Source organism: Pantherophis guttatus, chromosome 6, assembly GCF_059756535.1.
Source record: "Pantherophis guttatus breed Tessera chromosome 6, ASM5975653v1, whole genome shotgun sequence".
In the NCBI taxonomy this organism is placed as follows: domain Eukaryota; kingdom Metazoa; phylum Chordata; class Lepidosauria; order Squamata; family Colubridae; genus Pantherophis; species Pantherophis guttatus.
The window spans coordinates 32,468,174-32,482,207 of NC_142068.1; the positions used below are offsets into that span (position 1 = coordinate 32,468,174).

The 14,034-nt window shown below is 36.4% G+C and overlaps 1 protein-coding gene across 1 annotated transcript in view; it reads left to right on the forward strand.

Annotated features, from left to right (window-relative positions):
• The window catches only part of COL4A4 (collagen type IV alpha 4 chain), a 71,522-nt gene that overhangs the window by 23,030 nt on the left and 34,458 nt on the right, over nt 1-14,034 (forward strand). The window contains exons 9-22 of the mRNA XM_060682903.2: nt 277-312; nt 1,368-1,430; nt 2,250-2,285; nt 2,677-2,718; nt 3,791-3,871; nt 5,002-5,055; nt 5,859-5,918; nt 6,607-6,651; nt 7,479-7,532; nt 8,456-8,525; nt 8,621-8,725; nt 10,769-10,933; nt 12,477-12,569; nt 13,381-13,544. Of these exons, the coding sequence (XP_060538886.2) occupies nt 277-312; nt 1,368-1,430; nt 2,250-2,285; nt 2,677-2,718; nt 3,791-3,871; nt 5,002-5,055; nt 5,859-5,918; nt 6,607-6,651; nt 7,479-7,532; nt 8,456-8,525; nt 8,621-8,725; nt 10,769-10,933; nt 12,477-12,569; nt 13,381-13,544 (1,068 nt within the window). The remainder of the gene's footprint in view (nt 1-276; nt 313-1,367; nt 1,431-2,249; nt 2,286-2,676; nt 2,719-3,790; nt 3,872-5,001; nt 5,056-5,858; nt 5,919-6,606; nt 6,652-7,478; nt 7,533-8,455; nt 8,526-8,620; nt 8,726-10,768; nt 10,934-12,476; nt 12,570-13,380; nt 13,545-14,034) is intronic.

The following is a 14,034-nucleotide window of genomic DNA, read 5'->3' on the forward strand; positions in this document are numbered from 1 at the left end:
TCCTAAATTAAAAACAGTCTTCTCTGTGGTATCAATGAGTCTCACTCCAGTATAAGAATTGCAAAAAAAAGTAAAATAAACCCGAATGGAATAAAATAATTATTTAAATTATTTAGACAATTATTTACATTACTTAGATATATAAGTATTTATTTTGTGTTTATTCTTTCTATGTAGCTCTTTATTTCCTTTTTTCCACATAAATCATTAAACTGTAATAATTAATTGTTACCAATAAATATTATCTTTCACCTAACATAGTGATTCTGGTTACAGGGAGAAAGAGGGGACCCTGGACCTCAAGGCATGCCTGTAAGCTCCTTCATCAATTTGTATGGTGAAAATACATTAGTTTATAAACTAATCCAAAACAGACCGCATGGAAGAGTGGGGTGGGGTGGATGGGGCCAGCCAGGAGTGGCATTTGGGGGTTCTCCGAATTGCACAGAATCTTAGCTAGAGGTTCTCTTGAACCCCTGCGAACCCCAACAGCCCACCCCTGGTTTCACTTTCAGCTTTTCCATCTAGTTTGAAATTCCCTGCAAAGGTAGTAACCCACACCACAGTTTACCACTTGCCTTCCCAGCAATGTAGGTACGTGCCAGACTTAGACTTATGTGAGAATGTGCATAAGTTATAATAGGTAACTCAGTTTGTTACCATCTTAGGAATTCTTAAAATGGTTCCCATATAAAAGTTGTAATTTGTAAGCCATACCTTGCCACCTTTTTAGAAAGAAGCTAAGCAGATACATTAATAATAAATATGAGCGACCATAAAATTGTTAAGGCACATCCTCTTTTCAGCTATAGGATTGTCCTCTTTCAAAGTTCCACTTTTGAGAGTTTGTTCATTTGTTTGTTTTGACAACTAGACAGATTTCGGAGGGGGGCAAAAAGTCTTCATTCTTTCATTATGTTGCCTGCCTTCAAAATAACGTGTTGCTGCTATGCACTGCAGATGCTCCAAATATGAGCAAACTTGTAATTAAATTACTTCACACTATTTTACTCATTATTGCATTCCACACAGAAATATTTATATGTCTCTGTTGCATTTGTAACTTCCGACCAATAGCTGAGATGTTATTTTATTTTATTTATTTATTTATTTTATTTATGTACTGCAATGGTAGTTAGCTTTTATTCTAGAATATTAATCATCCTAAAAATAAATTCGTTGGTTGTTGCTAGTGTTTGGGCTACTATATTCTAACAGTTCCTAACAGTTAAAGAATCATGTTAGGGGGTAAGTGGGTACATTATAAGAGATATTGCATACCTAGCACAATTTTCTCCAGGTGGTAAACAGAATATTACTTGTTATTAGTAAGCATGATATTGTGTCATTGTGCAATCTGTATTTAGGGTCCTAGAGGAGAAAAGGGACCCAGAGGTCCATCTGGATTTCCAGGCCAACCCGGTGAACAGGTATAATTTTAACATTTTAATCTCTTACTTAACTGACACCATGTTAGAATCTACCTGTCTTTTTATCTCCTAGTTCTCCTGCAATAAATTCTGTAGGAGTAACAGAGATCATCTGAGATTGGATGTTCCTTCCTGCCAATAATTCTGTTGGCAGTTCTCCCATTCTCTTTTTTAATCTATAGAGTTTATTGAAAATTATTTTTCTTTGCTTACACCCATCTATCCTCCTCTAGCAGTGTCAAAAGTAAAGTTTTTTGTCTGCAATAAAGACTATCAGGAAAAAATTCTGTGGAGGAGATGTTTGAATAAAGCAATAGTGCAACATATTAGTAGGGAAAAATATTAAGAATACGAACAGGACAGAAAACCATTTTCCTCACTAATATTTCCAAATATATTGGATTTAAATGCTGATAAAAACCCTGGCCAGCATAGCCTTCAATATTTGGGATTATAAAAAAATTAATCCAATACCTCTAGAGCAGTGATGGCTAACCTTTTCTGAACTGAGTGCCCAAAGCGTGTGTGCGCCTGAACTTCCAAAATGCAATGCACGCGCAGCCACAGCACATGCATCCCACCCACCCCCACACATGTGCATGCCCCCCACATGCCCCCACTCCCGCCCATGCGCAGCAGAGACACGAAGACCAGCTGGCTGGCGGGAGGCACCTGCACATGTGCAGTGGAGCTGAACTGGGCCAACAGCTCACATGCCATCAGAGAGGGCGTTGTGTGCCCCCTCAGGCACGCATAAGTTTGCCATTACAGCTCTAGAGAGTACCAGGTCTGATTATATCAAAATTCTTATTTTCACAGGGTTTTCAAGGTCAACCTGGTTTACCAGGTGATCAGGTGAGAGATTTTTGTTCTTGGAAAATTTTACAATAAAGTAAATTTCATCTTTTTTTAAAAAAATCCTTAAATTTAAATAATAGTGATATATTTTAATATAAAAGGATATACCAATAGAGTAAAACTCTGATTTAATGGATCATGGAGACAGGGAACATCCTTTAAAACTGTAAATATATGATTTATAGAACTGCAGAATTAAATCTAAATATTTGCAGTAAATCCTTGATTTAACAGACAAACTGACAAAGATTTACCAGACATCAGTCCATTAAATGAGAATGGGGTCCAAGTGAAAAATATTTATGTTGTTCGCATGTGAATTTAGTCTATCATCTAAAGTGAATAATCAGTGTATTTTCCTTCTTTTAATATATTAATATTTCATTAGGGGTATCCAGGAATTGGAGTGGAAGGACAAAAGGGAGAGCCGGTAAGAAAAAAAGTGGCAAGTGGGAATTGAACATTGAAGTATTTAGGAGTTAACAAGAAATTGCAACTTCAGATTATTGATTTTTATTCTTCATAAATTGAGCTGTTTAAAACTTTTAGGCAGTGAGTTTTTTGCAAGGGGATAAATTTGGAATGGAGAAAACACGAGCAGAACTTTATTTTAAAAGAAGCATTAAAATGTATTGTCATTTTGCAAAGGAAAAAAATCTATTTAATCATCTGAATAGAATCTGATGTTTATTTTCAAGTGAATCAGATCTAACTTAATTGCTACTAAATCGCTTGTGACATCCAAGATTTTTGAATAGCAATTGATTAGTAAATTGAGTATGAGTCAATAATTTGAATGACTACAAAAGTTAAAAGCAGATTTAAACTGCATCACAAGAATTTTCCAGGTTATAAGAAGCAATTGTTCCATTTCATTCTGCATTCTTTAGACCCCCTTATTGAGTATTTGTCCAGTTATAGGTATTGTGTTTTAATAAGGATTCAGAAAAAATCTGGAACATGTTTATAGTAAAGCAATGAGAGAGACTGAGAGGGATAGCTCTCTTGAAATACCTGAAATAATGTCAAACAGGAAATGCTCAATAATATTATCCATCATTCTAGAGTCCAGGATAAAAAAAATCAAGTTTCAAGAAGACAGAATGTTAACCAATTCTCCATTTAATTGATACGTTCAAATGGAAGCTATAGAGTGAAATTGTTTCAATTTGGATTCCTATTCTGAGCAAGCATTTGCAATCAGTTACCTAAACGACTTCTTCCAAAACTACATTTTAAGGATTCTATAGTTCTATTATATATATAAAAAAGCACTGTATCTTCAGCAAGCAAGGAAAACTTGAATGTCTCAATTATTTCATTCTCTCATGGGTAGATAAATTAATAATCTCTGATTTTTAAAATTTGTTGTACATGGAAAAAGAGACGACATGAGGAGGAATTGTCAGACAGGAGTGGCAAGTTCTTGAGCTGCAGATTAGGAATCTGCAACTCACTTTTGTTAGGTTGTTCACTCTATTTGCTCTTTTCATTCTTTGTAGGGTGATGTAGGACCTCCTGGATCTCCAGGACAGCCATTACTGGTTGGACCGCCTAGTTCTAGACTGTTAAAGGGAGAAAAGGTATTCACATGACAAAATTTATGTTTGCAAGTCAGTAATAGGAGTGGTGTGCTGGCCTATAGATGGAGCTCTCGCCTCACAATCAGGAGGCTGTGAGTTTGATCTCTATTTTTCTGTTTGAGCACACTGCGAATGTATCTGCTGAACAAAACTCCACATTGGCGACAGGAAGGGCATCCGGCCATTAAACCCTCTGCTAGCTCCATTCAGTTGCCCAGACTCTGCCCTGCAAACAACCTTTGCAAAAAAGGTCATAAAATTGGGTGCAATCACCCAGCATGACTGATGACCCACTTAACAATCAGCATGACTGATAACCGTAATTCATATGAGATTCGTATGAATGTCACTTATATTTGTAAACCATCATCTACACAGCAATGTTAGGCAATTTGTGACACTCCAGAAGCTAGGAAACAGACCTGATGGTGAAGAGTCTGGAAATTGTAGTTCAGCAATTTATGGAACATCATAGGCTGTTTGCATCTAATCTATAGGTTAATATTATATATGAACCAAGCTATTATGGATTATGAAATAAACAACAATTTAAACAAATCATGGTGTAGTGTAACAAGTGAAGTCAGCCATTATTCCCTGTAGCAAAACAGCTTCTGCCAGCAGTTTGGCAGATTGAATCTCACCAGGCTCAAGGTTGACTCAGCCTTCCATCCTTCCAAGGTGGGTAAAATGAGGACCCAGATTGTTGGGGGCAATATGCTGACTCTGTAAACCCGCTTAGAGAGGGTTGTAAATCACTATGAACTGGTATATAAGTCTAAATGCTATTGCTATTCTAGCATAAAATAATTTTTGAGGAAAAATATTATTTAATCTTTTCAATTTGTACTTTTTAAAATAAATAGCATTTATTTTATTTATTTATTTATTTTTATTAGATTTATATGCCACCCTTCTCCAGAGACTCAGGGCGGTTTACAATGCGTTAAGCAATAGCGTTCATACTTTTGTATATTTTATACAAAGTCAGCTTATTGCCCCCATAACTGGGTCCTCAATTTACCTACCTTAGAAAGGATGGAAGGCTGAGTCAACCTTGCAATACAGGGTATGGCAGAACTAAAATCATACTATTTAAACAATATTAAAGCAAACACTTTAATCTTTAGGGAATAAAGGGAATGCCTGGATCTACTGGCTCAAAAGGATTGCGTGGCCAGAAAGTAAGTGACAAGTTTTTCATGAATGAATAGATAACGTTCATTTCATCATGCTACTTGCCGAGAATGCTAAGAAGGAACTTTTTTTTAGTTAAATATATATATTTATGTATATTTACTATTATGTAAATATAAATATATAAATTTATATAAATATACTATAAATGTATATTTACTATTATGTAACTGCATTTTATCAGCTGCCAATTCCCCTGAGTAAGATGTATGTTTGAATTTACTTCAGATTACAATATAAGACATATTGGGAAAGAATGCCATGGTCCCCATGTTGCTTTTTCCATAGAATACAAGTGGAAAACCATTTGCAAATGTATAGAATAGGGGGGAAATAAATAGAGTAGGACTTAATTAGGCAAATGATGTACCTAATTTAATTTAGTTTAAATGTTTAATTAGGCATTTTTTTCTATGAAAAAGAGCAGCTCAACTGTATAATTCCAAGCCAGTGGTTTTTTTGAAGATGTGGCTGGGGAATTCTGGGAATTGAAGTCCACACACCTTCAAACTGCCAGGGTTAAGCAACACTTCGCTAAATCTTTAAAAAGTGACTAGGAAGGATGCACCCCAGTACATTAATTGTTCTTGGGCAACCCCTTAGAGACACCTGATTTACATGGCATAGTAGCATGTCTTTGGAATTAATAAAATGAGGCTCTTGTTTCTTTTTTCAGAATTGGGAGGGGGAGGGAGGCTCTCTTTAACAACATGTTCCCCTTCTAATTAATTGGAAATAAAGGGCAACCAATCTCGAAATTCTGAAACTGGTCTATTTTGAAACATAACAGGGTGAATTTGCATTTGGAGACAAGGGTGATAAGGGGATTCCTGGTTTTCCTGGAAAGCAGGTAAGAAATTCCAGAATACTATCTTCATCTCATTTTAATAGTGTATTTTTTTTAAAAAAAGTATACTTTCTATTATCGTCTCTGTAGGATTTTTTAATGATGATTTTATGAAGTATTATTGCAAATTGATATTTGGAATGCTTAAGTTATGAGCCATCAGTTAAGCATTGTGAAAGAGACTGCCACTTCTATTTTAAATCCACATATACAAGTAAATAAAGGAAATTCTGCCTACACAGGCTATTTTATTTTTATTTTCTTAATATTTATGTGGAGCAGTGTTTCTCAATCTTGGCAAGTTTAAGATGCGTGGAATGGTTAGGGAATTCTGGGAATTAGCATCCACACCTCTTAAAATGACTAAGATTGAAAAATATTGATAGATAAAAATAAATTTAGCCAGCAACCAAAAAAACAAAACATCGATTTTTAGACTATATTTTTAATGAATGAGTACAGTATTTTTTATTGTGATTAAGTGAAAGTATTTTATAGATTTTCATTTATTTAATTGTCATTTATATAGTTCATCTATTATCTGGCCTCTTTTCTGCTACATATAAAACAATTCTAACTAATGTTTTTGATTAATTGGAAAATCTAAATAACCCTTTACTTTTGCATTTTTTTTGAGGTACAGTTTTTGTCAAACCTTATATTATCTTTTTTCCCTCCTTAATTCCTCTAGGGAATTCCTGGCTCATATGGTTCTCTGGGTTTCCCAGGAAACAAGGTAGATACAATACACAGAAATTACATTGCTTATCTATATGATTTCTTTAAAATGGATTAATCTACCTATGTCTGGGTAATTGGATGAAAACAGAGAGAAGAAAATAAGAGTATTTGGACAACTGTCACAATACCAAAATATAAAAAGTAGAGTTTTCCAGGAAAATGCACTAATGCTTTTCAATTTCTTCATAAATGTTTTAGAGATTAGAGAAAGCGAAGTTTAAAGTTTCATCAAGATCTCATCAAATAAACAAAGTTAGCAAAAAGAGAATTGTGTAGCTGTCTTATTAGCTATTTCCAAGCTATGGAAATGGAAGCAAAAATGACAAAGGGGTTTCAAAAACAGCAAAAACTTATGCCAATTAAAGAAAAGTCTTTCCATAATAAATTTTAATCTTTAATGTGCTGAAAGTTCTTACTTTCCATTTAATATAATAATGCTGGTTATAATGCTTGTTATTAATGGGGGTTAAGATTGTTAATGGTTACTAGTCAGGTGGCTTATATATAATTTTCAGGATCAGAGGTATTGTATGTTTCTCTGAAAAACATTGCCTGGGGAATTAGAAACTTAATAACTTTTTTACAGAATTATCTGATTACCATTGAAACAGATAAGCTTTTTGTCTTGTTTTATTTATTCTTCCATTGTAATCAGTTTAAAGGATATACCATAATTTTATCCAGTTGACATGTTAATAATATACACACCTTTGACTATCTGTGAGGTATCAAAAACATTTTCCAATTGTTTATGGATTCCTAATAACTTTGAATTTACTTCATTTTCTTAAAGAATCAAACACATTCAAAAATTTATTTCAGGGTAAAACTGGAGCACATGGAATTCCTGGTCAAGATGGCTTGATAGGCATTAAGGTTAGTTATATGTAAATTTGTTGTTCCTCTCATTCTCTAGCCTTTGTATACCCTAAAGCAATGAAATCAATTACTATTTCAGGCTTATATTTCTACCCATTTTTATTCAATACGTATCCATTGCCTAACAATGCAATCAGGTCATGTTATCTGAAGCAATTATATATAATTGATGAAGCTCATCATTTACCTTGTATTCTTCTAGGGCAGTGTTTCTCAACCTTGGCAAATTTAAGATGTCCTGTTCAGTGGTGAAATGTAAAATTTGTTACTACCGGTTCTGTGGGTGTGGCTTGGTGGTGGTGGTGGTGGGTAATGTGACTGGGTGGGCATGGCCAACTTTTTTTTTTAACTTTTAAAACCATTTTTTCTACAACCTCTTCAGCCGAAGAGGTTGTAAAAAAATACATTTAAAAGCCTCTGACGATCCCAGCTGAGTTGCTTGATCGGCAGAAGCTTTTTTTCTTTTAAAAGCCTCTGCCGATCAGGCAACTCAACTGGGATCGTCAGAGGCTTTTAAAAGCATTTTTTTCTACAACCTAAAGAGGTTGTAGAAAAAATTCTTTTAAAAGCCTCTGATGATCCCAGCTGAGTCATGCGATCATCAGAGGCTTTTTTTTTACTTTAAAAAGCATTTTTTCGGCTGAAGAGGTTGTAGAAAAAATGCTTTTAAAAATAAAAAAGTCTCTGATGATTGCGTGGCTCAGCTGGGCATGGGGGAAGGCAGGAATTTTTGCTACTGGTTCTCCGAACCACCCGCCTCCATCGCTACCAGATCTAGCGATCCAGTCCGAACTGGGAGCATTTCATCCCTGGTCCTACTGGCTGGGGAATTCTGGGAGTTGAAGTCCACACATCTTAAAAATGCTAAGGTCAAGCAACACCTCTTGGGGAAATGTCACTAAGTGTTCCCATTTTTATAGGGGGATCCCGGAGATAATGGGCAGCCTGGGCCACCAGGACCTCGAGGAACTGCACTCACTGGACCAAAGGGTTAAGCTAATCTAGTTACATTATATTCATTTCCCATAAGCCACAATAAAATTCAATTTTTTAAATACAAGTATCCTTTCAATTATCCTGTACAGGTATTCAAGGAGACAAAGGAGATCCTGGACTTCCTGGAGAGAGAGGAACAGATGGAATGCCTGGTTCTGCTGGTGGCAAAGGAAGGCAAGGGGAAGACGGACTCAGTAAGAAATATTTTAGCTATCTTGTTTAGATAGAATTAAATAGTACCATCCATTTTCAAGTCTTTCCACAGATGTTATGGAGACATATTCTGAAATTTTATATATAATTTCTTGCTAATGCTTTGAATTATTTTAGCAAGATTTTAAACCAAAAATAAAAGGTAAATGTAAAGGTTCCCCTTGCACATATGTGCTAGTCGTTTCCCCACGCTAGGGGGCGATGTTCATCTCTGTTTCAAAGCCAAAGGCCAGCGCTGTCCGAAGAAGTCTCCGTGATCATGTGGCAGGCATGACTAAATGCCAAAGGCACATGGAACGCTGTTACCTTCCCACCAAAGGTGGTCCCTATTTTTCTACTTGCATTTTTTACGTGCTTTCGAACTGCTAGGTTGGCAGAAGCTGGGACAAATAATGGGAGCTCACCCCATTAGGCGGCACTAGGGATTCGAACCGCTGAACTGCCAACCTTTCGATTGACAAGCTCAGCATCTTAGCCACTGAGCCACCACATCCCTTTAAACCAAAAATAGTCCCCTGTAAATTCTTTATATTTTATTTGCTAAGGCATGCTGGCATATCTTCTTGTATATCTGCTTTTAAACATTATTTAATTTCCTTGTTTAAAGAAAGTAACTGTAGGTTATAGTTCTCTATATTCTGCAAGGTTATGTAATTAATTCCAATACCATGTTAGTCCTTGTTTTTAGGGCTATGCAGGGTTTAGTATTTAAAGTCAAAAAAGGAAAATGACTGGAACTTTTCTTGGGATGAACGGATGCTGCTTATAGTAGCAACATATCCCAAATAAAGGCCAATTTGCTTTATGAAATTGCAGATATGTGCAAGGTGCACATTCTGAATGTTCCAAAGTATTTTCTTATTTTTGCATTTAAAACATTGCCCTGCTGTAGCTGTTTTCTAATTGACATGGTCATTAACTTTATGTAGCTATGTTTTAGGTTGGGAGTAGGTGGGATTGATTATGTGGAGTTCTTGGTGCTCTCTGAACTTGATTGTTTGCTTGTTGATGATTCACTATCTGACTAAGAACGTCAACAGTGCTGCTGTCTTTGAGGTTTACTGACTTGTTTTGGATTTAGACCAAGCTAAATCCAAAAGCAGTAGGGAATTCCTGGCAGCTTGGCATTCACACAAATCAGTCATTGATAGACACATAGAGATAAATCACATTTACAGACCCCATGTTCTACATGCGGCTAATCTTGAAAGATATCTGGAACTTCAGCTGCTACAAAATGTGGTTCAGCAGGAATGTATATAACTGAGGAAATGTGGAAAGGGTTGAACTATTATGCATCTATCTAGTATTAAGATGTATTTCAAGAGGCTATAGTGAAGTATTGATTTTGGAATAAACATAAATGTTGCAATCCAAAACATTAAAACTGATTTATAGTGATAAAAGTGAAAAAAAAAATCCAGTCTGTGTATATGGAAATCAAGTGTATGAATCTACTTGAAAAATATAGTTTAAATAAAAATTGAAAGAAAATCAGAAATTAAGGTGACTGTAATACAAATGGGATCATGTTAAAATATTTAATAAATGAACAGTTCAAAACAGAATGTTTCTGGTCTGGCCTTCAGTGGAAGCAAATAGATACAAGAAAAAAACTCTTTTTTGTGTGTGTTATCCTGGAATTGTCTAGATTTTTTGTCATCTAGGTCTGGTAATCCTTCTTCTGATAGATACTGGTTTTTCTCAAATGAAATTATTCCCCCCCCCCCGGTTTTAAAACTCATTAAGCAATAGCACTTACACTTACATACCACTTCACAGTGCTTTACAGCCCTCTCTAAGCGGTTTACAGAGTAAGCATATTGCCCCTCAACATTCTGGGTTCTCATTTTACCGAGCTCGGAAAGATGGAAGGCTGAGTCAACCTTGAGCCTGGTGAGATTCGATCTGCCAAACTGCTGGCAGCTAGTGATCAGCAGAAATAACCTGCAGTACTGCAGTCTAACCACTGTGCCACCGTGGCTTTAAGGCTCATTATATACTCATTTCCCTTTCTTCCATAGGCTTTCCTGGTCCTAAAGGTGCATTGGGTGTAGAGGGTCCTCAAGGCTTCCATGGTGACCCTGGTCTCTCAGCTCAATCTAATACAGCTCTGGGAAGGCCAGGATCTCCAGGGTTACCTGGTTTTCCAGGAGTACCAGGAAGACGGGGCTTGCCTGGACCACCCGGTAAGATAAGCCAAATATTGAAGCATTGCATGAGAATTGAATGATTAATAATTCCAGAATATCAACTGAAAGAAGCCAACATTTCCCATAACATTTCCTCTAAAGCAAGGAATATGAATACATTTTAGCTAAGTAGAACACAGTTTTTTGGTATAGAATCAGTCTTATCTTATTTGTGTGTGTGTGTGGTGGCAACGATAGCATAGGAAGAAGCTTATTTTATCAGACATTTTCATTCTTCAGTTGTCATCCTTGACTCCATTCCCACTCTGCCTGTCCAGATAGAGAGCGAACAAGAGAGAATATGTGTGGTGTATTATTTAGGGTGCTGGGCTAGGAGCAGGGAAACCCAAATTCTAGCCCTTCCCTTGAAATGGAAGATACTTGGTTAATTTGGGCTCATTCGTTCTACCATTACTTATCAGTCTACCATTACTATTGCTATTGGTCTTCTCATCATTCCTGTTGCCCATCTCCTCCCATTTGTGACTGCATGACTGTAACTTTGCTGCTTGTATTCTTGCGATTTATATTGATATTGATCATTTCCTAGTATGATTTGATTGCTTATTGTATGACTGTCACTGGGTGTTGTGCCTTGTGATTCTGGACAAGTGTATCTTGTCTTTTTATGTACACTGAGAGCATATGCACCAAAGACAAATTCCTTGTGTGTCCAATCACACTTCGCCAATAAAGAATTCTATTCTATTCTATTCATCTATTCTATTCTATATCACCAGTTTCAATTCTTTGGCTTATGTGGCTTATACCAAAAAAAAGATGAGTGACATTTGTTGCACCACCACAAAGGCATGCAATGCTGTACTTTATTCTCCAATCTGTCCCTTAAAGTGTTGCTGGGCAGTAGTCCAGAAGTAATCAACATGGAGAAGAATTGAGCACAGTTAATCTGTGTGTTCCAGATGTCTTAGTATACATGAACTCACTATTTTCTTGATCATGTTAATTAGAAATGATAAATTTAAAAGTGGGAAATAGATTTCCAACTCTTCAAGATTAAGGGGAGATTCCCTTACTAATGGTCTTATTACTGCCTCTTTTAGACAGGAGGGACATAGTCATCCCACAAAGATGTTTTACGTCCCATAAATAATAATCATCATAATGGTAGCTCTGGCCTCTCTAGGCATTCTACCTATATCATCAAGATCCACAAGCTGAAAGAAATCTGAACAATGAAGCAAGGAGTTACTACAGTTCCATTAATATATCCAGCCCCTGAATTATAGACTTTATCTAATAAAGAACAATGCAAAAATCTCACAAGTGATTTATGGACTATTCTGATTCTTCCTTCCCAACTTCTTGATACAGCAGTTACTCGATAATGTAGAAAAGCAATGCCAGCTATTTATATGCAGATGCAAAGGAGACAGAAAATATTAATTCAAATGGACTTTAGCCTGTGGTCAATCGTATAAAGCAGTAGAGTAGGGATAAGTTTGATTTTTTTAAAATGACAGAGGGAAAAAACCCAATACATTTATATTATAAATCTGCATTATTTTACTTCTTCAAGGTGTTGCCTGTAAGGGGAGAGGGTCCCCTGGAGAACCAGGAGCTAAAGGTGAAATAGGATCGCCTGGAGAAAGAGGTGGAAAAGGAGTGAAAGGCAAGTATATGCACCCCTCACAAACCAAATATTTAAATACTATGATATTTAGTCATTTATGTCCTTAAAGCTAGCGCTCTTCTATGCATCAAAATAAATGAATCAGCCATACTAGATAATAGCAAAGACCTTCCACTTTTTCTGCCATGCTCTTTTTCCTCTGACCTCCTGTGTCCCTTGAAGAAGCCTCGTACCCACATTTTCTTCAATAAAGGTAAAGGTTCCCCTCGCACATATGTGCTAGTCATTCCCGACTCTAAGGAGTGGTGCTCATCTCCGTTTCAAAGCCGAAGAGTCAGTGCTGTCCGAAGACATCTCTGTGGTCATGTGGCAAGCATGACTAAATGCCAAAGGCGCACAGAATGCTGTTGCCTTCCCACCAAAGGTGGTCCCTATTTTTCTACTTGCATTTTTTACGTGCTTTTGAACTGCTAGGTTGGTAGAAGCTGGGACAAGTAACAGGAGTTCCCCCTCGTTACGCAGCACTAGGGATTCGAATCGCTTAACTGTCGACCTTTCGATTGACGAGCTCAATGTCTTAGCCACTGAGCCATCGCATCCCTTTTTCTTCAGTATTGCCTGTGATTTTGAATGTCTTTGTTAAGATCTATGATTGTATGAAGTGAACAAAAAGCTTCTTTTTTTTCAGAGCTCCACACTAGATGTGAACTTGGGAAGAAAGACAGAATAAAACAATGTAAACAGTAGCTGCAACCTCCAGCAAAGTTTATTTCTCATGTAGGAGGGTGGTAGAGTTAACTGTCACTTAGTTTTCTCACTGGGTTCATGTTAGGTGCTTTGTTTATTACAGGAAATCCAGGGAACTGCTCATGTGGGCTTGGCCCTTGTGGTCCACCTGGCCAACGAGGTCTACCAGGGATACCTGGGAGAAAAGGAGAAGTGGGAACACCTGGAAAATATGGAAGAAAAGGTGATCCCGGTTCTCCTGGTAGAAGAGGAGAGCCAGGATCCTTAGTGAGTAATCGCTTTTTAAAATTATATCAAGCTAATTAATAGAAGAAAACATATAGACATGTGTGCAAAAGTATAAATATGATAACATGGTCTCATGTTATAATTAAAACAAAGGAAAAGGAAGAAAAGATGCTAGATAATTTTTTCAAAAGTCTTCTTGACATTTGCTCCGTGTCAGAAACAATCCGATTTACAGTAATCCCAATTCAAATGTTAATAATTAACAGAAATCATCTGTACATTGCTGAAATCAGGTCTCAATTTCTCCTTCACTCTTGTGCTATTATTTTAACCAAACTTGATTTCCCCAACGTCCACAATTCTTGATGCCTTGGCAGATTCCAAATACTGGGGAAATGGCCAGGAAAAATAAACTCAATAATAATCATCAAGCTACAAGTTATCTAATAATTGTTTCAATATTATATTTTTCTCTTTAAGTATTAATATTTTTATTGCATTATCTGAAGTACTTTATAAGTAGAGTACA